General features: G+C 39.6%; 1 protein-coding gene and 1 long non-coding RNA gene across 2 annotated transcripts; one reads left to right on the forward strand and one right to left on the reverse strand.

Annotated features, from left to right (window-relative positions):
• The first annotated feature begins 106 nt into the window (after positions 1 to 106).
• LOC124269158 (F-box/WD repeat-containing protein 4-like) lies at positions 107 to 10,136 on the forward strand. Its single transcript, XM_046704173.1, has 9 exons — positions 107 to 479; positions 1,946 to 2,038; positions 4,449 to 4,631; positions 5,211 to 5,346; positions 6,499 to 6,596; positions 7,354 to 7,419; positions 8,493 to 8,633; positions 9,358 to 9,493; positions 9,847 to 10,136. The coding sequence occupies exons 1-9, from the start codon at positions 262 to 264 to the stop codon at positions 9,979 to 9,981; spliced, it is 1,206 nt and encodes a 401-aa protein (XP_046560129.1). The 5' UTR covers positions 107 to 261; the 3' UTR covers positions 9,982 to 10,136.
• A 14,168-nt stretch (positions 10,137 to 24,304) lies between these two features.
• On the reverse strand, positions 24,305 to 26,316 carry LOC124269159. Its single transcript, XR_006896445.1, has 2 exons — positions 26,092 to 26,316; positions 24,305 to 25,991 (listed from the first exon to the last, which is right to left on the reverse strand). It is a non-coding gene; the product is annotated as an uncharacterized LOC124269159 (long non-coding RNA).
• Positions 26,317 to 26,543: the final 227 nt, after the last annotated feature.

The following is a 26,543-nucleotide window of genomic DNA, read 5'->3' on the forward strand; positions in this document are numbered from 1 at the left end:
ACTCAACTCACTCCCTCAATACAAAAGAAATGTAGCCACGTACTTTTAAACATATGTTATATGTTGGAAGCTAATAGTATGATCTATTCATGTCACATGACGTAAACAAGGTGAAAATGGCGGAACGTCTTTCAACATTTTAACTTATGTTTCGAAATATTTCTAAAAATAGAACTAAAATGAACAGATCAGATCTGAAAATTGTCCAGTTTTATTCCTTTGAATATACTCTCTGGTTAAGCACGCGCACAAGCGAATATAATGAAGAGAAATGCCGAACTAACGAAGACTATGGTTGTCGGGTGGTCAAATCTTACGGTGACAGACCTTCCTGATGATGTGATATATCTCATTCTGTCCTACCTAGACGTCCCGTCATTAGGCAGAATATGTCAAACATGCAAGTATCTGAGGACCCTTGCGTCGTCAGACTGCATTTGGTTGCGATACAGCAAACGACATTACATCATCAAGGATCGGTAAGACACGATTGCATGTGGGTGGACATGTTGAAATCGCGAGAAAAACGTTACCATGAAAACATCACAACATCACAACAGTGTTCATTCTTTAACGCTTTTGTTCAGGTTTTTAAACACCAATATAATTGATAAAAGAATATCTATTAGATGTTATACATTTAATAATATCAGTTTAAATACGTTTCCTCGTTGCTAATTTTCTAAGTGCCCAAGGTGCTTAGTACAACAAGAATGTTAGGCCAAATTACCTTTAGGCCAGTACATCAACATTCTGAAGCTCTGTTTGTAAACAATAGCTGATAACCACTGAGCTTACTCATCTCTGTGAAGCTCAACGAGAAATTTCTGTTCATGTGTCCACACCACAGGTTTTGGGTTATTATGACCGGACATTTCTCCTACTTCTAAACACATACAATGCCGTCCGGTAAATCCGTGCACCTAAGCACATTGATCGCAACACGGCAACTAACTCTTATTTTTTGTGGTTATGTGACTAAACATGCTGGTATGCATCATATTTTACCTAGAAATATAAGTTTTATTGACGACTATAAGATTCTAATGTTGCATTATGCGATACGGTTGACCTTACCGGCGTTCTGACGACATCGCTTGCTGTCCGGTAATTCTGCGCAGCAACTGGTGGACATAACATCCAGTTGGAGATCCGAAGTATGGAAGAGTATTAGGGCCAGATTATTTTCAAAAATCACTTCATCAATGTAAGGAAGAGTGTTTCATATTAAATCCAATTATGAATAATGAAGAAAAAGGTTTAAAAGTCTGAAGAAAACAAATTTTTATGAAACTGTCAATTTATCTGTCAGTTACTTTTATTTACTTACCTCAAGTGATTAAAAGCCAGTCTCTTGTAGAAATGTCCCGATTTCAAGCATAAATGTGGTAGCAGACGATGGTTACCTTCCATACGGAAGTACGCTATTGCAGCTGCACAGAATTACCGGACACGCAGAATTACCGGACTTGCTTGTACTTATTCTGAAGTAAGATAACACAAGCCTTTTGGTTGTCTTTTGGAACACTTTAGATATGTTTCTTGCATAGTTATATAACTTTGTAGTTACAACTGTGACACAGAGTTGCATGACAATATAGTTTACAAATGAAAGGAAAAATTCCAAGGAACTCACTTCAGTTTGTATCTAATCAAAAATGACCAAAGCAGAGCAGACTATTATCTTCAGCAGAGCTTGAGATGTTGATGTGCAGAGCTCTATTGTTGTTGAACTAAAGGTGTGGTGTCACACTCGAAAAGTATTTCATTAATGCATGATTTAAAAACACTTAAAAATGTTGATGTGCCTGCCCTTTGAAACATGCTACTATAACGCTTATAGGGGACCTGTAATAGAACCGCTATTCCCTATACTACTTACCATAATATCAACACATGTAATCATAAAGCACCTGACTAATTATGTGTATCAACTGTTTTTCAGCTGTTGTGATTCCCTGAAGAACAAGTGCAGAGTTGCCCAAAACTGGGCAAATGGAAATTTTCGGGAAGTGACACCGATAAAGAATTCAGTCAGGTAAAAAATCAGTTTACTCCCATAAGAACTTTATCACATTTGAAATAGGAATACATCCAAGCACTGTCATCCCCTGTCAGATGAAACAGAAGACTGCAATCGAGTACCTCGATGCAGTTGGCTACTTATTGAAGCTGGGCTAAACTAGTTCTACATGGATCAGATTGAACACTAAGGATGAAAGTGACACTGAGGATGAAAGTGACACTAAATTATCACACTAAATGTATAAGCCTATCTATAGATGAACTGTCTATACATCTCGTTCTCTCTCTCTCTTTCTCTCTCTCTCTCTCTCTCTCTCTCTCTCTCTCTCTCTCTCTCTCTCTCTCTCTCTCTCTCTCTCTCTATATATATATATACAGTCATCCCTCGCAATAACGCTCTTCGCGATACCGAGGATTCGGTTAAACTGCGGGGTAATCTGTGTCTCCCATAAAAAAAGTTGCCCAGTGATCACACATATTCACGTCATTGAAAATAGCACATCAACAAATCCGCTCTTGAGCTCTGGTTAATCACGTTGTAAACTAGTGAAATTCGGTGCGGATTGCAATTAACAGTGTTTATCGTACATATCCATGGTTTTTCAGGTGCTTAAAACATGCAGGGTCTTTTTCAATAATAATAGATGAACAGCGAAACATCGTAATAACTTTATCCTAAAGACATGTCGATCATCAGCTGAGTACTTACAATGTTTGCTATGATGCAACACACCGCGTAATTGCGCGGGTAAACACCGCCATCCGAGAATGTATGATGTCAGAAAACACATTTTATTTGATTAAATTCAATCCCTTTTCATTCATTAAAACTGTTTACAATAACAACGGAGAAACCATGAGTGAAATGGCATTACCTCATTCCATACAACGCCTGCTTACCACATTCGTGAGCATCCGTTTTTTGCGCCTACCGCGATAGCACCAATTTCACATTTTTCTCAGCAATCACGAACAGATTACAGCCTTGTCATCCATTGACCCCAAGACCAGTGTTATTGACTCATCGAAGTCATATTTGACAATTAATTGCCAACATTTTGTTTTTACAATCAAAGTGGCATGTACTGCGGGAAGTCAGTGGTGACTTGTCAAACTGTCTCCTACGTAAAATGTATCCAGCCAGGTAACCCAAAGTGCTTAGCAATGCTTGTTATTATGTTAAATATGTTCGTAGAAAACATGCATTATACTTATACAATAGCAATATATAAGATTTCTTTAGAATAACTGCTTGACATATAAATTAGAAATTCTTTGATGTTATATTTTCGGATCGTTTTTAACTGAATCACCGGTACATTGGACCAAAACATCAATGTGTGCCCAGCTGATTGCTATTTCCGGGTTAGTTGAATAACAGGTAGCATGACAGGAACAACAAATGAATTATCATGTCTTGTGATGTTTGATTGCAAGTTTCATGTACATACATCTATTTTTGATTTACAAAGTTTTGGTTTTTTTCACCTACAACAATACGATATAGTTTTGACTGGGCACAAAACACGAAATAGCAGTTTTGTTATGTCCATGAAAAATACGTTTTTGCTTGGCCTTTGTTCCGCGTTATGTAATCGTTACTATAACGATCCGCGTTATGGCGAGGGATGCCTGTATATATATATATATAATTTGTGTTCTGTTGGGCAAATCCATGCAGCAGATGCAGGTGACAGCATGTAGTTAATCTGTGGACTGGACCAAAACATGTGTTGAAGGAAAACCAAGTTCTATGGATAGTCAACTTCTTTATTGCAATGAGTGCAACGTTTCGGTGTAGGTACTAACACTGTTATCAAGCTAGTGATACAAAGAGTTGTAACATGGAGAATATATACATAGCTGCATAGTGAGTATATACAATTGACAAGGTTAATATACATTGAAGAAACTTCATTGGCTTCCTGTTCGCTACTGAACCATCTACAAGATTCTGCTCCTCACTTTCCAATCACTCCACAATCTTGCTCCTGACTACATCTCAAGTCTTCTCCAGCCATACCAACCTCGGCGCAGTGTTTGGTCAGCTGACAGCCATCTCCTTGTGGTACCAAGCTCCAGAACCAAGTCTTACGGCAAACGGTCTTTTGCATCAGCAACACCATTCTTATGGAACAAACTCCAAATCAACATACGGGCCTCACAAGAACTTTCACTCTTCATAGCCAAACTAAAAACACATCTGTTTAGCCAAGCCTACTGAATCTCACTGTATAGATGTGGAACTCAAAGCGCTTTAGAGCGGTGCTTATCTGATTTTAGAGCTATATAAATGTTATGAGGTATTGGTGGATTACTGGTGATCTGTAATTAGGTGGTGATAGGCCGAGGAGATAAATCCATATTGTAGCGGTAATGTTGACTGATGTAACCATAGTAACACAATGTCATTGTATTTGCAGGTTGTTACCTTGGTTACAGTATGATGACTCACGGCTGTGGGTTTCCTCCAAGAACTGTATCAAGCAGTATCATGTCTTGAAGAACGGTCACCTCCGAGAGAATTCACAGCGCCATCTACGTGGGCCTAAAGAAGATGTGTGTCGCTTTGTTAACAAGAATAATCTCACAGTCTGTGGATGCAGGTACGTCTGATGTCTTCAGATTATTGAGTGGGTTTTATCAAGTTTTCTATGATTCTACCCAATTTTGATAGATTTGGTTGCCTAAACCCATGCTTATTGAAAAAGACTACTGGTTTATTGTACTCAACGACAAGTGGTGTGATCTGATATCGACCACTAGTGTGTCTCATCCAACCTCAATCATTACAATAAATATTACTGAATTTAGTGGGAAACAATAACAAACTTTAAGTAACTGTTATAATTCAGGTGACATTTCTAGTTTCGCCCACCATGATAATGATGATGTTGCAAACACTATCTATGCAAACTTGCCAATATAAATTAGTGTGAAATATGGAAAACTGTGTTATAACAAACACATTTATACCAAACTGACAAATATAACTTTGTTGTCCTGGACACTTGTATATTTTAGTAAAATGCATATAACAAACTACGGTTATAACAAGCTAGAATTAATTTTACCTTTGAGTTGGTTTTTACAGCCGTATACTGAAAATCAAAGTGGCAGGAGGCCATCTTCCTGCAGTTCATTTAGAGTGATCTCCCTTTGACTGTATTTCTCTGTCAACACAGGGATGGTACGGTCATGGGCTGGGAGACATCGTCCGGCTGTCAGTTATTCAACTATAAACTCCACTCCAGTGATGCACAGTGTGTGGACATCATCGAGACCCTGGTGGTGTCCGGTTCCAGGGATGCAACTGTCAAGGTAGATAACTCATGTCATATAGTATATGTTTCTGCCAAGAGGATATGTTATAAGGCAGGCCATATTTATTTCTGTGTCCAGTGTCCTGCTTGCGTTAAGTTTTATCCTCCTGCCATATATTATAATGCGGGGGGATATAGTCGATACCTCGTCTGTCTGTCTATCCATCCGTCCATACATCAGGATCATTTTGTTTCCGGAGCATAACTAAAAAATGTTGAATATTTTTCAACCAAAATTGGTATATATATCAAACAGAACCTAAAGTGGTGACTTATGCTATTTACAGATTTTAGGCATTTTTATTTTTCTGGATTTCCTGGAAACAATTTGGACTTAGTCTCCAAAAGGGGTGGATTTCATTCCGGAGCATACTAAAAAATCGCTCAATATCTATCAGTAAAACTTGGCAGATATATGAGGCAGATACCAAAGTGGTGCCTATTGCAGATTTTAGGCATTTATATTTTTTTGGTTTCCATGGAAACTGTTTGAATTTAGTCTCAAACGGGAGGGGTGGGTTTCGTTTGCCGAGCCCAACTCGAAAACCTTTCAATATCTTTCAACAAGACTTGGCAGAAATTTGGGATAGATCTTGGAGTGGTGCCTTTTGCTAATTTCAGACTTTAGGCATTTTTATTTTTCCCGGTTTCCATGGAAATGAATCAGACTTAGTCTCAGAAGGGAGGGGTGGGCTTCGTTTCAAGAGCACAAGTAAAATAACGTCTTTCTACAAGACTTGGCAGATTTATCAAAAAAGATCTTGAAGTGGTGACTTTTACTATATGCAGATTTTTGGCATATATAGTTTTGGCATATATAGTTTTAAGTAACTGTCAGATGATTTGTTCTTTCAAATTTGTGGGGGACAGGGGGATATGTCATCCTCTGATGACTCTTGTTTATCTGACTACTAAGGCTGTGTGTTGAGAAAAAGATTAGATTGTTGTATTTGCGAAACAGGTCATCGTATCTCAGTAGTGTAGATTGCTTCTCATGATGTCAATCACTGGATTGTCTGGTCCCGACTGTTTAACTGGAACATGCTGAGAATAGCGTTAAACAACAAATAAACCAAACAAGTCTCAGTATTGGAGCAATAATGTGATATATTATGAATTTTACTTTCTGACACTGACTGGCTGTTTGTAGGTGACCTCCATGCAGCCAGACGGCAACTACAGCAGACTGAGGAAGACGCTAGCCGTAGGAGCTCGAGTTTGGTCTTTAGCTGTTTCATCTCCTGGAAGGTAGGTTGTGAGGTCATTGGCAGTCCATCCTTTGGTTGTCGTACCCATCCTGTGGCAAACAAATGACACATTTCCTTGACAGCAGCATTAAACCCTGTGTCACATCACCTATTTGTTCTGACTAAGCCCACCTCTGTAACTGGACAGCAGCATTAAACCCTGTGTCACATCACCTATTTGTTCTGACTAAGCCCATCTCTGTAACTGGACAGCAGCATTAAACCCTGTGTCACATCACCTATTTGTTCTGACTAAGCCCACCTCTGTAACTGGACAGCAGGATTTAAAACCCTGTGTCACATCACCTATTTGTTCTGACTAAGCCCACCTCTGTAACTGGACAGCAGCATTAAACCCTGTGTCACATCACCTATTTGTTCTGACTAAGCCCATCTCTGTAACTGGACAGCAGCATTAAACCCTGTGTCACATCACCTATTTGTTCTGACTAAGCCCACCTCTGTAACTGGACAGCAGGATTTAAAACCCTGTGTCACATCACCTATTTGTTCTGACTAAGCCCACCTCTGTAACTGGACAGTAGCATTAAACCCTGTTTCACATCACCTATTTGTTCTGACTAAGCCCACCTCTGTAACTGGACAGCAGCATTAAACCCTGTGTCACATCACCTATTTGTTCTGACTAAGCCCACCTCTGTAACTGGACAGCTGGATTTAAAACCCTGTGTCACATCACCTATTTGTTCTGACTAAGCCCACCTCTGTAACTAACAGAGCCACAATATTTGTTGCAGTTTGATTGCATCAGGATCGTCAGGCTGTGGTGGAGTGCCTCCCGTCACGATATGGGATCTCAACAGGTAGGACCAACCACCTTGTTAGACAGACAGAGTTGTGACCCTTAGGCATGTGTATTTTGATGTAGAAAGGTCTGCATGTTTAAGATTAACATGGTTTGCAGATGAAGTCAGTGGGAAAATTAAGGTTGATCGTAAAATTGTTTGTGAAGTGTTCTTACGTGTGAACTATAAGCACTAAAACACAAATCTGCTGTTTGAATGTTAGTTGAACAATAGTCTACTGGCCGTTCATCACTTCCACACCACTGACCATGGATGGCTGATGATAAATTGATGCATACATCTCAATGTTAAATAGATAGCTTATCCTTATCTTTCGATTGTTTACAATAGAATCTGTGATGGTTAAAACCTGGAAGTAGTACATGTATTTTCCCCAAGCAGCATGACTTAGCATGAAGACTGCCACTGGATTCAGTGTCAGCTTGACCATTAGGATGAGGATAGCAATGATGATGATGGTGGTGGTGTTTAGCGATGATGATGATTATGATGATGGTGGTGTAGTTTGGTGATGATGATTATGATGATGATGGCGGTGGTGTTTGGCGATGATGATGATGGCAGTGGTGTTTGGTGATGATGATGATTATGATGATGGTGGTGGTGGTGTTTGGCGATGATGATGATTATGATAATGATGGCAGTGGTGTTTGGCGATGATGATGATTCTGATGATGATGGCGGTGGTGTTTGGCGATGATGATGATTATGATGATGGTGGTGGTGGTGTTTGGCGATGATGATGATTATGATTATGATGATGATGGCGGTGGTGTTTGGCGATGATGATGATTCTGATGATGATGGCGGTGGTGTTTGGCGATGATGATGATTATGATGATGGTGGTGGTGGTGTTTGGCGATGATGATGATTATGATGATGGTGGTGGTGGTGTTTGGCGATGATGATGATTATGATAATGATGGCAGTGGTGTTTGGCGATGATGATGACGATGATGATGATTATGATTATGATGATGATGGCGGTGGTGTTTGGCGATGATGATGATTCTGATGATGATGGCGGTGGTGTTTGGCGATGATGATGATGATGATTATGATGTTACAGCGGTGAAGTTGTCAGTCAGCTTGGGAGTGACCACAAGAGAGGGGCAGGGGTGCTGGACATGAAGTTTGAATCTCCCTACACCTTGCTGACTTGCGGCCATGACACCTCCCTCCGCCTCTGGGATCTGAGGACTCACACATGGTAATGTCTCTTTACACTCTCTCTCTCTCTCTCTCTCTCTCTCTCTCTCTCACTCACTCTGTAGGCATGGTAGATGTGTATTCTTGTCTTGCTCATTTTCTTCCTTAGTGTCTTGATATGTCATGTCAGAATATAGCGTACAGCAACTGTGCTTATGTTTACAAACTCCTGCAATATCAAAAGGCAACAAAGAAGCATGCAAGGCATGAGTTTTTCTGACCCGTATAATCCTTTGACTGATAAAAAACGACAAAATGATTCGAATCCATGTTGATTTTATTATGATAATTGCTCATTTTAGAAAACCCACTGATTTTCATACAAAAGCATGTCTGTACAAGTATCACCCTGGAATGTTCAATGTTGAATTTATTGGTGAATGTCATTTTGCTTGTCTTACATGATTCAAGGTCAATACTGAGTGTAACCTCCATATGACTGTATGACAGCCAGCACTCTCCTCCTCATACCCCCTGTCAGCCTCCTGATCCTCTGAAGGGGCAGTCTACACCATTCCTCATGTAAAGCAGCTTTCAATTGAGCCAGATTCTGTACAGGAGGATCCCTTTGTTGCACACTCTGACCAATCATGTCCCAGATATACTCCAAAGGGTTATGATCGGGGCTCATTCAATTGTGAGATATGTCAGGGTGTTTTAACTAAGTTCTTTTTGTATATGTTGTTCTATTCAATATTTTAGCAATTTACTGAATGTTTGTCCAGTGTATCGACATGGGTGGAGCCATTTGACTCAGCGTTGTACTGTCTGGCCACTGACGACGACAACACCATCATGACAGGCACGGCTCGACACGGCATGACACGCCGGTGGGACAAACGCAGCACCAACGCCTTGCAGGTTAGTAAGGAAGCTTGGACTTGAAGTCCCCGGATCGATGTTTAGTGATCTATAGTAATGTGAGGAGCCCCACATCGGTGTGCTCTACAGATGTACTGCACCTACTGGCATAAGATGCTTCAGTATTTTGTGCATAGTTGTCTCCCTTGTCATGCCAGGATCAGCTGATTATGGGTTCAGATCCTAGAGCTGCTCTAATTATGATCCCCTTTTTCATCACCACTCTCATGGGTTTCTCCTTGGTGAAAAATATCTTCAACTTCATAACATTCAGCTTTTCATTATCTGAAATACTGAAATCAATTAGGCTTTAAACCCACCTATCTCACTGACCCCATGTATTTGTTGTACAGATGTACTACACCGGAATGTGCAGCAGCCCAGTCTATTCCCTGGCCTTCAACTCAAGATGGATGTACGTGGCGCTAGACCTGTGTACAAACCTGGTCGACTTCACAGTAACGAACACAAACAATAGAAATAGGTAGTCGCACAGGACAAACTGTGTTACAAGCTTCATGTGATATATATTATGTTATCTACTGTTGACATGTTATCATGTTATCATCCCATTCTCATCAATATTGTGTTCTCAGAAGGACAAGTTGTTTTTACATCAAGGAAATTAAAAGTTAAAAAAAGATTTAAAATGCTATTCTTATTCTTTTTGTTGCCTTGTTTCTATGCATGCCCTTTGTTTGAACTAGTTGCATAATAGGGAGTCAGATGGACTGGGTGACATCGGGAAGTTGTCTGGCCTGCTGCTTCACTGAGATTGTGGTAATTAGTGAAGACAGACAAATGTCAAACTGTAGAATGAAATTATTACCCAGTTAGTTCTATCAGTGATACTTAATCTTCAACCAGTAGCAGGTACGGGTGACCTAGTCTCAAAGGACCAAAACTCGTTCGGTTATGTCAGTTTGGCATGCCTAAAACCTTTGATTTTGGGTTCAAATCGCAGTTCGCATTGATTGTCTTTCTTGGTTCGTCTGTACTATACCTTTGCTGGAGGGTTTTAATGGTAATGGTAGAAGTCTGTGACTTGCATCACCATGGGCTCTCATTCCTCACCAGCCTCGCAGGCTGTTATGTAACTGGAATACAGTTCCAGGTAGTGCGGAACCCTGCTTGCTCATTAAACCCAGGCAAGTATTGACACATGTCATTGTGTCCCAGTTGGGTAAGTCGATGCTCGTGATGTCAACACTGGATTGTCTGGTCCAGACTCCGTTATTTACAGACCGACATCGTGATGTCAACACTGGATTGTCTGGTCCAGATTCTGTTATTTACAGACCAACATCATGATGTCAACACTGGATTATCTGGTCCAGACTCTGTTATTTACAGACCAACATCATGATGTCAACACTGGATTGTCTGGTCCAGACTCTGTTATTTACAGACCAACATCATGATGTCAACTCTGGATTGTCTGGTCCAGACTCTGTTATTTACAGACCAACATCATGATGTCAACACTGGATTGTCTGGTCCAGACTCTGTTATTTACAGACCAACATCATGATGTCAACACTGGATTGTCTGGTCCAGACTCTGTTATTTACAGACCAACATCATGATGTCAACACTGGATTGTCTGGTCCAGACTCCGTTATTTACAGACCAACATCATGATGTCATCTCTGGATTGTCTGGTCCAGACTCTGTTATTTACAGACCAACATCATGATGTCAACACTGGATTGTCTGGTCCAGACTCCGTTATTTACAGACCAACATCATGATGTCAACACTGGATTGTCTGGTCCAGACTCTGTTATTTACAGACCAACATCATGATGTCAACTCTGGATTGTCTGGTCCAGACTCTGTTATTTACAGACCAACATCATGATGTCAACACTGGATTGTCTGGTCCAGACTCTGTTATTTACAGACCAACATCATTGATGTCAACATGGATTGATGTCAGACTCTGTTATTTACAGATGATGTCTGGGTCCAGACTCCGTTATTTACAGACCAACATCATGATGTCAACTCTGGATTGTCTGGTCCAGACTCCGTTATTTACAGACCAACATCATGATGTCAACTCTGGATTGTCTGGTCCAGACTCCGTTATTTACAGACCAACATCATGATGTCAACTCTGGATTGTCTGGTCCAGACTCCGTTATTTACAGACCAACATCATGATGTCAACACCTGGATTGACTCCATTATTTACAGACCCGACATCATGATGTCAACTCTGGAGTCCAGACTCCGTTATTTACAGACCAACATCATGATGTCAACTCTGGATTGTCTGGTCCAGACTCCGTTATTTACAGACCAACATCATGATGTCAACTCTGGATTGTCTGGTCCAGACTCCGTTATTTACAGACCAACATCATGATGTCAACACTGGATTGTCTGGTCCAGACTCTGTTATTTACAGACCAACATCATGATGTCAACACTGGATTGTCTGGTCCAGACTCTGTTATTTACAGACCAACATCATGATGTCAACTGGATTGTCTGGATTGTCTGGTCTGGTCCAGACTCTGTTATTTACAGACCAACATCATGATGTCAACTCTGGATTGTCTGGTCCAGACTCCGTTATTTACAGACCAACATCATGATGTCAACTCTGGATTGTCTGGTCCAGACTCCGTTATTTACAGACCAACATCGTGATGTCAACACTGGATTGTCTGGTCCAGACTCCGTTATTTACAGACCGACATCATGTAGCTGGAAAATTGGTGAGTGTGGCATTAATCAACAAACCATTCAAAACAAATCTAACAGATTAAATTGAGAAATTTAGTTCTTATTCTGACATGATCATCAGAAAGTGTTTGTACGAACTGTATAAGGATTGCATATTTTTTAGAAGGCAGTTGCTTGATAACAGTGTTAGTACCAACACCGAAACGTCACACTCATTGCAATAAAGAAGTTGACTATCCATAAAAGTTGGTTTTCCTGTATAAGATTTGACTACAGGCATTCATTTTAATATAAAACTACTAAACATACAGCTATATCTGGGTAAAGTGGCAGGCATGTTTGTTGCTCAGCGGCAGATTTACTCATGATCAGTCCAGGGTCCTGATCCACAAAGTGTCCGTAACGTTACGACCTATCGTAACACTATACATAGACTTACGAATGACATAGTGCTACTAAGGTTTTGTGGATCAGGCCCCTGCATTTGATGCTGGACAACAATATAGCATGCAGAAGGTTAATCTTTGGGGGGCTCGGGAATTTCATTCAGGGCAATAATATAGCATGCAGAAGGTTAATCTTTGGGGGGGCTCGGGAATTTCATTTAATATAGCATGCAGAAGGTTAATCTTTGGGGGGCTCGGGAATTTCATTCAGGGCAATAATATGGCATGTGGGGTTAAACCCTCTCTTTGGTGTTGGTTTTTATGATTCTTATTATCATGTTTTTAAGGCATTGACCAGTGTAACATAATTCTAAAATTCCTAGTGAATGAGGATCATCTGACCATGATCAAGACGTAGAGGAAGGTAGATGTATAATGTGTACATATGACAAGGACATTAAAACAGTTCTGCTAGTTTTATTCTATATCACTGCTGTTTAACAGTGTTTTTAGGGAGGAGGTTAAGTCATCAGACTAGTAAAAGTAAAGTTTAGCCTGGGGTATTATTCACTATATTCAAGGCACACAATAACGAAAAAATTACTGACCCAACAGTGATATGTATGGTTCTATCATTAATACCAGACAATGTTTTCCTTGAATTCCCCACTGACTTCCAATTTAAGTATAGCAATTGGAAAAAGTTTCAAAAAAATTTGAAATCCATTAAAAAGTTAGGTCAATTGTGAAAAGTTTTCCCCAAAATGTAATCGTTGAAATCAGAAATTATATGCAATGATAAATTAATTTTGGAATTTGTCTGTGTTTCAAGTTCCAGCTGGTGAGAAAATAAAAGCAATACTAGAATCTCGTGGACATCTGAAGTCTTCTGTTGTCTGGTGATATTTATTCAAGTGCCTACAGGAAGACTGATCGGTTTACCTATGTGGTTTCAATGCCCATTTTCATAAACATATTTGATAGCATGGTTGAGGTTTGAGCAGTTGTCATGAAACACTATATTCAAATTAGCTATGAATTCTCTATTCTTAAGCAGCCTTCACACCAAAAACTTAACTTTTACAACACACGTTTAAATTTTAAAAGTTGTCAAACTCTCGTTTTCACATGTAAAACACATGTTGTCAAACTTTCATGTCATTAGAGACCGATCCTATTTATCGACAACAGTTGGCAACTCTGAAATTGGTGTTGGTGGTGAGTTGTTGGAATGTTCACACTGTCAAACTTGAGTTTGACAACATTTGTTGTCAAACTTTAGTTTGCCGTGTGAAGGCCGCTATAATTTTGTTTGTTACTTTGTTTGCATGTATTGTAACTGTAGACTTGGTACATTTGTTCATTTAATCTAAGTTCAATGTCCATTTTATTTTCAGATAAATTTGTTATGGTTGTAAGCAATAGTAATGAGATTTGTTTCTCCTGTTGGTTTACAGATGTTTGTTTTGATCTTACAATGTCAGTGACTGAAAAAAATATAAATTTGACAACATTTTCCCACCCAAACAACTACAGCATTATATTTTGTCTCAAAGGATAGTCTATGTCACTTCAAACTTTGTGGTGAAGACTACGTCATATGTTTTGTATGTCTCAATGAATCCTCTTTTCAAGACATTATTTGAGTGATATATCATGTTAACTTTGTTTCTTTTTTTTTTATACTTTTAGAGTTGGTATTAAAATATATGAAAAGTTATTAAATTCTTATTTTGATAGCTAACAAAGCAACTTATCTGTAAACCAACAACAAAATTAATCACCTTGCAAAGTGTGATGAGATATCTAGCAGGGATTTGATTTAAAGGTTCCTGCTGTGTCAAGAAATGTAGAATTGTAGTAATTTCAGTCAGAATTATTATTAACAGAATAAGGAAATTGGTGGTTCAACCCACAGTCACCACAACGTTTCCTTGTCACTAGAGACCTGGTGGCGTCCACAAGCATTAAGCCGGTCACCTCATGCATTATGTTGTTGATTGCTATGTATACAATATACATGCTGTAGATCTATTCATCATAATGTGTCAAGTCTTAACACCTGGTGTCTATGTTCTGTAATACAGAATAAGCTTTATTTACTCTTACTGTCTGCTCAGCAGCAATAAATTCAAGTTACAAGTAATCCGTTTGTCATTATTTCTGGGATGTAGTGGCAACTTAATTAATTCATACCATGTGTAGAATACTGGGACATATATTGGGGCGTATATGGTGGCATGCCGGAGTATAGGTCATATGCAAGAATATGGAAACATTTGCAAGAAGAGCGTGATATGGACAACATTAGGGCACATAAACTAACATAGGTACATCTATGTGCCGGAATATAGGCGTATAAATGCCAACATAGTATTATATGGGATTATGCAGCAACATGGGGTATATGGAGCAACACAGGGGATTATGCAGCAACATGGGGTATATGGAGCAACACAGGATTATGCAGCAACAAGGGGTATATGGAGCAACACAGGGGATTATGCAGCAACATGGGGTATATGGAGCAACACAGGATTATGCAGCAACATGGGGTATATGGAGCAACACGGGATTATGCAGCAACATGGGGTATATGGAGCAACACAGGGGATTATGCAGCAACATGGGGTATATGGAGCAACACAGGATTATGCAGCAACATGGGGTATATGGAGCAACACAGGGGATTATGCAGCAACATGGGGTATATGCAGCAACACAGGATTATGCAGCAACATGGGGTATATGGAGCAACACAGGGGATTATGCAGCAACATGGGATATATGCAGCAACATGGGGTATATGGAGCAACAGGGGATTATGCAGCAACATGGGGTATATGGAGCAACATGGGGTATATGCAGCAACACAGGATTATGCAGCAACATGGGGTATATGCAGTAACAACATGGAGGTATATGCAGCAACATGGGGTATATGCAACAATATGGAGCAACATGGGTATAGCAACATGGGGTATATGGAGCAACACAGGATTATGCAGTAACATGGGGTATATGGAGCAACATGGGGTATATGGAGCAACACGGGATTATGCAGCAACATGGGGTATATGGAGCAACATGGGGTATATGGAGCAACACAGGGGATTATGCAGCAACATGGGGTATATGGAGCAACATGGGGTATATGGAGCAACACAGGATTATGCAGCAACATGGGGTATATGGAGCAACATGGGGTATATGGAGCAACACAGGGATTATGCAGCAACATGGGGTATATGGAGCAACATGGGGTATATGGAGCAACACAGGGATTATGCAGCAACATGGGGTATATGGAGCAACATGGGGTATATGGAGCAACACAGGATTATGCAGCAACATGGGGTATATGGAGCAACATGGGGTATATGGAGCAACACGGGATTATGCGGCAACATGGGGTATATGCAGCAACATGGGGTATATGCAGCAACATGGGATTATGCAGCAACATGGGGTATATGCAGCAACACAGGATTATGCAGCAACATGGGGTATATGCAGCAACATGGGGTTATATGGAGCAACACATGGGATTATGCAGCAACATGGGGTATATGCAGCAACATGGGATTATGCAGCAACATGGGGTATATGCAGCAACATGGGGTATATGGAGCAACATGGGGTATATGGAGCAACATGGGGTATATGGAGCAACATGGGGTATATGGAGCAACACAGGGATTATGCAGCAACATGGGGTATATGGGGGTATATGCAGCAACACAGGGGATTATGCAGCAACACGGGATTATGCAGCAACATGGGGTATATGGAGCAACATGGGGTATATGGAGCAACATGGGGTATATGGAGCAACACAGGGGATTATGCAGCAACATGGGGTATATGGAGCAACACGGGATTATGCAGCAACATGGGGTATATGGAGCAACACGGGATTATGCAGCAACATGGGGTATATGGAGCAACATGGGGTATATGGAGCAACACAGGGGATTATGCAGCAACATGGGGTATATGCAGCAACATGGGGTATATGCAGCAACATGGGGTATATGCAGCAACATGGGGTGGACAGAAGGACTCGCCCGAACACTAGTGGTGTAACGATTCATCGATAGTATCGATGTTTGCATCGTCAACTACGCGATACGAGTGCATCGATACAAAACACATTTAGACAATATATCAGGATATTTATATCGCGAGGGTCCATGATACATCGATGTATCGCCACAAGAGACGATATATCCCGATACAACTTCAATACTAGTTACAGTGGTAAGGAGTATTGCATTAGGAATAGGAAGGGAGTCTCTTTGAAATTCTTCTGAATTTTAAAAACAAATTGAACCTTTTAGGAATTTGTTTGCGTCTGTTATCTTTGTTACATGGACAAAAGAGTTGGTGTATAAGTGAAAGAGTGTGAACATTTTTCAAACTCTTTGAACTGTAGAATACTTGTCTTTAGTAATTGAAATATGTTTTAGTTGTTTGACAAATACCACCATTTATTAACATAAACGAACGATGTCTTAGCTTTGTTAAGTAAGAGAACAAAGAGAAGATAAAATTTTTAGAAAGCATACCTAAGAGTTTTTTTCAGTGATTCTGAATTCTGATATAAATTACATTCAGTTGTTTGTGAAAGCATCGGTGCAGAAACACACGTTTCCAAAGGAAACTTCGGTTTCAAACTTATATATGTTAGATCATAGTATACTGAATATATTTGACTGTACTTTAAAAGCATTAAATGCTGAAACTTTATTAAATGAACAGCTTTTTAAGTGTGTGTGAATGTAACACATGTTCTGCTGTATAACAAATAAAGATTCAGTCATTTTATCTATCATATATGTTCTGCTATTAGAAACTGTTAAGTATCGGGATACGTATCGTATCGCCACCATTGTATCGTGATGATAATCGTCTCGCAGGTTCCTTGCCAATACTTTCAGGATATATCGTCTCGCCTAATTAAACTGGTATCGGGATATATCGTCTCGCCACTTAGACCACGATACACAGCTCTACCGAACACCTCCTGTTCATGGACATTCTAAAATGTTTGAGCGAACGCGCATTTGAAATTGACATTTTTGCTACTGCATCCCATGCAGATTAGCACGTGGTTGCTACACTTCGGTTCTTGACTTGTATGAGAGCAGTCACACTTTGGTGACTGTCTCCTTTTAGTGTCTTTCTGATATATGAATTTGAAGTAACTTTTGAATATTGTGTGTCTAATTTGTAGACATTATTTGAGAAACTTGAAATTTGATAGTTATTGAAGAATTCATTGAACGCATTAGAGATCACACATTTGGTGTCTCCTTTGTGTAGTGTCGTATTTGGACACGCCTTTGTAGAGTTCATATTTGTGAACATGCCATTGAACAGTGTCATATTTGGACACACTCTTATAGCGTCATATCTGGACACTCTCTTATAGTGTCAATATTTGGAGACACATATTGTGTCATAATTGGACACATCATTATTTCTGTAAATATATTTGTACATATTGGGGATTATAAACTCTTGGGAATAAAACTGTAAAAAACTACAGAAAAGTGCTCTGTTGTCCTTTGACTACGTAATTTACCAGCTTCCACTGCGTTCCATGGGGTATATGCAGCAACATGGGTTATATGCAGCAACACAGGGGATTATGCAGCAACATGGGGTATATGCATCAACACAGGGGATTATGCAGCAACATGGGGTATATGCAGCAACATGGGGTATATGCAGCAACATGGGGTATATGCAGCAACATTGGGGTATATGCAGCAACATGGGGTATATGCAGCAACATGGGGTATATGCAGCAACATTGGTGTATATGCAGCAACATAGGGGATTATGCAGCAACATTGGTGTATATGCAGCAACATAGGGGCATATGCAGCAACATTGGTGTATATGCAGCAACACAGGTATATGCAGCATCATGAGGTATATGCAGCAACACAGGTATATGCAGCAGCATTGGTGTATATGCAGCAACATAGGGGCATATGCAGCAACATTAGTGTATATGCAGCAACACAGGTATATGCAGCATCATGGGGTATATGCAGCAACACAGGTATATGCAGCAACATTGGTGTATATGCAGCAACACAGGTATATGCAGCAACATTGGTGTATATGCAGCAACATTGGGGATTATGCAGCAACATTGGTGTATATGCAGCAACATTGGTGTATATGCAGCATCATGGGGTATATGCAGCATCATGGGGTATATGCAGCAACATGGGGTATATGAAGCAACATTGGTGTATATGCAGCAACACAGGTATATGCAGCAACATGGGGTATATGCAGCATCATGGGGTATATGCAGCAACATTGGTGTATATGCAGCAACACAGGTATATGCAGCAACATTGGTGTATATGCAGCAACACAGGTATAAGCAGCAACATTGGTGTATATGCAGCAACATTGGGTATTATGCAGCAACATTGGTGTATATGCAGCAACATTGGTGTATATGCAGCACACAGGTATATGCAGCAAGATTGGTGTATATGCAGCAACACAGGTATATGCAGCAACATTGGTGTATATGCTGCAACATAAGAGCATATGCAGCATCACAGGTATATGCTGCAACATAAGAGCATATGCAGCATCACAGGTATATGCTGCAACATAAGAGTATATGCAGCAACAAAAGCATATTTGCAGTGATATGGGCGGGATATACAGCAACACAGGCGGATCTTTTAAGGGTTCTAAAATTATTAACTTCTTTTATAATAATTGATTAAATATATTGTGCAAATAGCCTGTAGCCACATGAAACCTGCATTAGTGATCTGAGAGTATCATTGATGTCAAGATGTTGTGATATACATATGAGTGAACATCCTACATTTTGTTTTTTGTAATTAGTATTTTATTTCTTTATTTCTGAGTCCCTGTTACATACCAAACCAGACACCCGGGGTAGTGCTTGGCCCAAATCATATAACCAAAGATACACATTTTTAAAAGAAGATTCTACCCATTAAAGGTATGAAAATGTTATAGACTCCAATATGAAATTTAACACTCACATAGACACTCATTTACATTCTGAGTCACTCACATTCTGCACTAAACCATAAAAAGGTTTAACATAGGCACCTTAACATAATGAAGAATGGGTGTACTCATTAAATCAAGATTACTGAACTTCTGAAATCTACATTTTATACAGTATTTGTTTCTCCATTTTACTACACTGAGCAACTCTACCGCAAACTCTTGTCAAATACAATTTATAAGTAGACAACGCAAAATATATATATATATATTATTTAATAAAATAAAGCTTAAGTCTATAAAGCATTAACTGGACTTGGAGTGTCCTCACATCAACCTAATTAGTACCAAGCATGAGGTCAAGCATGTGTGATTGTGTACTGACTTGGACCAGACTCTGAACTTCATGTCTTGATCTTTGATTTGTGTGTCACCTGTAGTTATATATGTCATACATGTGTCGAGCGGGTTGAGCGGAGTGTTTACAAACACGAACACATGGCCACCGTGGACTTTGACTCTGTTCTCGATGCAGTACTTTGATCCACACATCGGACCCCAGAGGAATCTAAGTCAGTCACTGAACACAGTGGTCATCTCGATTTTTGGTAGTTATTGAATTCTGCACGTAGCCACCAAATTCTGAACATTGGTCGATCGGTCTGGACACCCCACCCCAATACAATATTAGCAGAATAATGTTCTTGATTCTCATTTATTGTAATTCTTATTACAATTTCTCGAGTTCTTTGGACTTGTGGCAGTGACTGATTAAAAGATAAACATTTTACATGACAATAAAATTAGAAGGGTCGGTCGGGTGATGGGAAACACAGAAACTATAAATGCTGCCCTTACTATGGAACCAGTGAAGATGGAAATAAATCTGTCATGTAACACAGTCCTGTCACATATGCTCACATGTTTAACAGTTTTGTTACATATCTTCACTTGCAGCGTACGTGGTTCTGTCACCATGGAACCAGTCCAGGTGGAGATAAATCTCTACTTATAACAGAGTTCTTTTACTTACGGCACCTATCCAAGGGGAGATAAATCTGCACATATAACAGAGTTCTGTTACTATGGCACCCATCCAAGTGGAGATAAATCTGCACATATAACAGAGTTCTGTTACCTATGGCACCCATCCAAGTAGAGATATGTCTACTCATATAACAGAGTTCTGTTACCATGGCACCCATCCAAGTGGAGATATGTCTACTCATATAACAGAGTTCTGTTACCATGGCACCCATCCGAGCGGAGATATGTCTGCTCATATAACAGAGTTCTGTTACCATGGCACCCATCCAAGTGGAGATATGTCTGCTCATATAACAGAGTTCTGCTACCACGGCACCCATCCAAGTGGAGATATGTCTGCTCATATAACAGAGTTCTGCTACCACGGCACCCATCCAAGTGGAGATATGTCTGCTCATATAACAGAGTTGAGATATCTGCTCATATAACAGAGTTCTGCTACCGGCATCCATCCAAGTGGAGATATGTCTGCTCATATAACAGAGTTCTGCTACCACGGCACCCATCCAAGTGGAGATATGTCTGCTCATATAACAGAGTTCTGCTACCACGGCACCCATCCAAGTGGAGATATGTCTGCTCATATAACAGAGCTCTGCTACCACGGCACCCATCCAAGTGGAGATATGTCTGCTCATATAACAGAGTTCTGTTACCTTGGCACCTATCCAAGTGGAGATATATCTGCACATGTAACACAGTTCTGTTACCTTGGCACCTATCCGAGTGGAGATATGTCTACTCATATAACAGAGCTCTGTTACCATGGCACCTATCCGAGTGGAGATATGTCTACTCATATAACAGAGCTCTGCTACCATGGCACCCATCCAAGTGGAGATATATCTGCACATGTAACACAGTTCTGCTACCATGGCACCCATCCAAGTGGAGATATATCTGCACATGTAACAGAGTTCTGTTGCTATGGCATCCATCCAAATGGCAATAAATCCATACTTATAACAAAGGTCTGTTACCATGGAACCATCCAAGTGGAGAACAGTCACACAACAAGGTTCCTTTCACTGTTTTATTCATCAATATGCAAATTTGGAACCTACATATGGAAGCTCGTAAAGAAATGATCCTGGACTAAACAAACCAGTGGTTGATATAATGAACAATATCCCATCTTTTCAGGCACAGGATGAAATGGACCAATTCACAGGGTACACCAACAAGTTTTTGTACTGAAGCAAAAATGTTCTGTGAGAGTGAGTGAGTGAGTTTAGTTTTACACTGCACTCAGCAAAATTCCAGCTCTATATGGCGGCAGTCTGTAAATAATCGAGTCTGGACCAGACAATCCAGTAATCAACAGCATGAGCATCAATCTGCACAATTGGGAACCGATGGTATGTGTTATCCAAGTCAGCGAGCCTGACCACCTGATCCCGTTCTGTGAGAAGAGATATGGCACACCAATGAGTTATTCAAACATTTTATTCTGAAGGCATAAATATAGCATGTATTGTAACAGCAACACGACAGAGGAACAACATGATATTCCTGAGGTACCCTTATAACCAAGACAATATGGAACAAACACTGATTTCCTCTACTTTGGTTTAAACATGCAACTCTGGTCAATACAACGCAAGAGTGGTCACTCCATACACAAGTTGCGATATGAGATATATGTCACATTAAGCATATCTCTGACAAATGGAAACTTCTATAGCAAAGCAGGTTCCAAAGCACTTTAAATGTAGCAGCTATTTTAATAGTGAACTTGAAATGCTAACTAACACATATCTTTAAAAATGCACTTCATAATGATTCAAATAATATGTGATGCTTCACATAACATGATGATTCACATTGTATACACACACTGATGCTTTACATAACAAGACACTTCACACTATGTGTATGACAGTGCTTCAGCAACATGACACTTCACACTATGTGTGACAGTGCTTCAGCGACATGACACTTCACACTATGTGTGACAGTGCTTCAGCGACATGACACTTCACACTATGTATGTGATAGTGCTTCAGCATCATGACACTTCACACAATGTGTGTCAGTGTTTCAGCGACATGACACTTCACACTATGGATGTGATAGTGTTACAGCAACATGACACTATGTGTGTGACAGTGCTACAGCAACATGACACTTCACACTGTGTGTGACAGTGTTTCAGCGACATGACACTTCACACTATGTGTGTGACAGTGCTTCAGCAACATGACACTTCACACTATGTGTGACAGTGTTTCAGCAACATGATTACTTCATCATGACACTTCACACTGTGTGTGACAGTATTTCAGCAACATGACACTTCACACTATGTGTGTATGTGATAGTGCTTCAGCTAAGCAACATGACACTTCACACGTGTAATGTGTGACAGTGTTTCAGCAACATGACACTTCACACACAGTGTGTGTGACAGTGCTTCAGCAACATGACACTTCACACTGTGTGTGACAGTGTTTCAGCGACATGACACTTCACACTATGTGTGTGACAGTGCTTCAGCAACATGACACTTCACACTATGTGTGACAGTGTTTCAGCGACATGACACTTCACACAATGTGTGACAGTATTTTCAGCAACATGACACTTCACACTGTGTCTGTGATAGTGCTTCAGCAGCATGACACTTCACACTGTGTGACAGTGTTTCAGCAACATGACACTTCACACTGTGTGACAGTGTTTCAGCAACATGACACTTCACACTATGTGTGTGACAGTATTTCAGCAACATGACACTTCACACTGTGTATGTGATAGTGCTTCAGCAACATGACACTTCACACAATTGCTGTGACAGTGCTTCAGCAACATGACACTTCACACTATGTGTGTGACAGTGTTTCAGCAACATGACACTTTACATGTGTGACAGTGTTTCAGCAACATGACACTTCACACTATATATGTGACAGTGCTTCAGCAACATGACACTTCACACTGTGTGAGTGTTTCAGCAACATGACACTTCACACAGTGTGAGTGTTTCAGCAACATGACACTTCACACTGTGTATGTGATAGTGCTTCAGCAACATGAAACTCCACACTGTGACAGTGTTTCAGCAACATGACACTGTGTGACAGTGTTTCAGCAACATGACACTTCACACTGTGTGTGAGTAGTGCTTCAGCAACATGACACTTCACACTGTGTGAGTGCTTCAGCAACATGACACTTCACACTGTGTGACAGTGTTTCAGCAACATGACACTTCACACAATGTGTGTGACAGTGTTTCAGCGACATGACACTTCACACTATGTGTGTGACAGTGTTTCAGCAACATGACACGGCACACTATGTATGTGATAGTGCTTCAGCAACATGACACTATGTGTGTGACAGTGCTACAGCAACATCACACTTCACACTGTGTATGTGATAGTGATTCAGCAACATGATACTTCACACAACATGTTTCACACTTCACACTACATGACACTTCACACTATGTGTGTGACAGTGCTTCAGCAACATGACACTTCACACTGTGTGACAGTGTTTCAGCAACATGACACTTCACACTCTCCAATTAAAAAAATTGAAGGGGGTGACAACCATTATTGGCATGAGTATATTTGTGTATAACAAAATAATGTGCGATAAATACATGTATTTATTATGAACTGTTTACCTGCAGTTTTAAAAATGACCTAATATCACATGGTACTATATATGTTTATTTGTATATACAATACACGTATGACATTAATTACAAACTAAACATTTACAGAAACAGAAACAAATATAATTTTTGCATTACAGAGATACTTGATGACGACAACCCGTCTTTACCCTAAACACATTATGTATTTTTTTTTGTACTGGTTAATGTTCAGTGTCATAACAATATTTATTAGCTATGGGGTTAGAAAAAAAAAAAGTGTGCGTCGTTGACATCATTTGAATCATATCATGATGAAAGGTTGGCATGAGCTCACAGATACATTATAACTTGTGATTTGGTTTTCTACAATGATCATGAATGAATGATTACGGAATGATGACACTTTCTAATGCCATAGTTTTATGTGTAATACGTCATGTATTATCTTGTTCTCGTTCCAGAAAAAAAAGCATTCTGACACTAGTTTTGTAAAAACCAGCATGACATAGTCATGTTCATATAACAATCTCTAAATACACAATGGTCACTGTGGAACATATAAAGATAACTCTGATAGGCCCTACAGTATAAACATTGTAATGATCTTCAGAACTTGTACATATTTCCATGAGAAAAGAAAAAACTCATGGTCATAATAAAACCATAATAAAATATATTATTTTGTCAAAGGCACTGTCAGCATATACTGTAACCAGTGTATAAAATATAGCCCGTCCCATCGTCCTTGACGGTCTGTTTTTCTGAAGAACAGTCTCTCAAATAAGTAAGGTCGTTCTTTGGTCGATGGAAATATTTGAAAGAATAAACTTGGTTTGAATGAAGAGTTTTAGTTTTGGGGACTGGCTGTGTTTGTTCAGGACAGGTCACTTTTTTGGACAGCCAGTCCTTGGACAGGCCACATTTCAAAACTATTTTATAAACTGCTATAACAAATACTAAATTATTCATAATTTATTCCCAATTCTAGCATCACTTCTCTGTTCCAATCTGAGACGTTACTATAAGAGTCAGTGACTTCAGTGTAAAAAACACTCAATATAGTGGTCACAATAATCAGGCATCACATTAAAATATAAATTCTGTCCTTGAAATAAGTGCTAAAATGCTTTCCTGTAACTGCAACATCATTAAGATCAAATCTTAGTTCTCTCTACTACTAAACAAACATCAGAGGACATCCAATTACAAGTCATGTTTGTCGGATAATCGTATGGCCCAGAAATGTCATCAGGAAACCCCCATGTTAACTTTTAGAGGATGCTTGATTAGAAAATACACACCTCATGTAAGCAAAACTCTGACAGGTTGTATGGAAGGTCATTCTGATGTGACACATAATGTCATGTCCTGATATCTTTGTTTAGCAGTAGCGAGAACTGTGATTGGCTTGAACGAGATTGCTGTAATGATGGTAACCGATTTAATATTTTGTTTGCTGCTTATTCTATAGTGGTGAGGCTATAGGTGAGAATGAAACACCATCTTGACACCATTCATTCCTGTAACCATGGTAACTCATTTAATATTTTGTTTGCTGCTTATTCTATAGTGGTGAGGCTATAGATGAGAATGAAACACCATCTTGACACCATGCAACCATGATACATTCCTGTAACCATGGTAACTGATTTAATATTTTGTTTGCTGCTTATTCTATAGTGGTGAGGCTATAGGTGAGAATGAAACACCATCTTGACACCATACATTCCTGTAACCATGGTAACTCATTTAATATTTTGTTTGCTGCTTATTCTATAGTGGTGAGGCTATAGATGAGAATGAAACACCATCTTGACACCATACATTCCTGTAACCATGGTAACAAATTTTTTTTTTCCATTTGTAGCTTATCATTTAGTAATGAGGTCCTTGCCTGTAAAATCTGTTCAATTTGCCAGGATGAAACTGCATGTAAGAAATACATTATCTTCCACAACAGAGACAAAAAATTGTAAAATGAACATGAAAGACAATTTCATCTTTCACATCAAGGTCTCATGAAAATGAGTCCTCAAAGTGAGAACAAACTCATTCACTACAACCATCAACAGGAGTATTCATTAGGGTTTGAAAGATCCAACACCTATGTAAGGTCAAGTTTTGGTTTGGCTTGAATGTAATGCCACACTCAGCAATTCTCCAGCTATATATCTGTAAATAATCGAATATGGACTAGACAATCCAGTGATCAACATCATGAGCATTGATCTACACAGTTGAGATATAATGACATGCGCCAACCAAGCCAGCGAGCCTGACCACCCGACCCCGTTAG

Source organism: Haliotis rubra, unplaced genomic scaffold, assembly GCF_003918875.1.
Source record: "Haliotis rubra isolate DU_JTF1 unplaced genomic scaffold, ASM391887v1 Scf1425, whole genome shotgun sequence".
NCBI lineage: Eukaryota > Metazoa > Mollusca > Gastropoda > Lepetellida > Haliotidae > Haliotis > Haliotis rubra.

Excerpts from the sequence above, each read along its gene's own strand:
- LOC124269158 (XM_046704173.1), top strand. The coding sequence starts at position 262 with ATGAAGAGAAATGCCGAACTAACGAAGACTATGGTTGTCGGGTGGTCA. Across the intron at positions 480-1,945 it reads CATTACATCATCAAGGATCG|CTGTTGTGATTCCCTGAAGA; the intron begins GTAAGACACGAT and ends ACTGTTTTTCAG. Across the intron at positions 6,597-7,353 it reads GCTGTTTCATCTCCTGGAAG|TTTGATTGCATCAGGATCGT; the intron begins GTAGGTTGTGAG and ends TATTTGTTGCAG.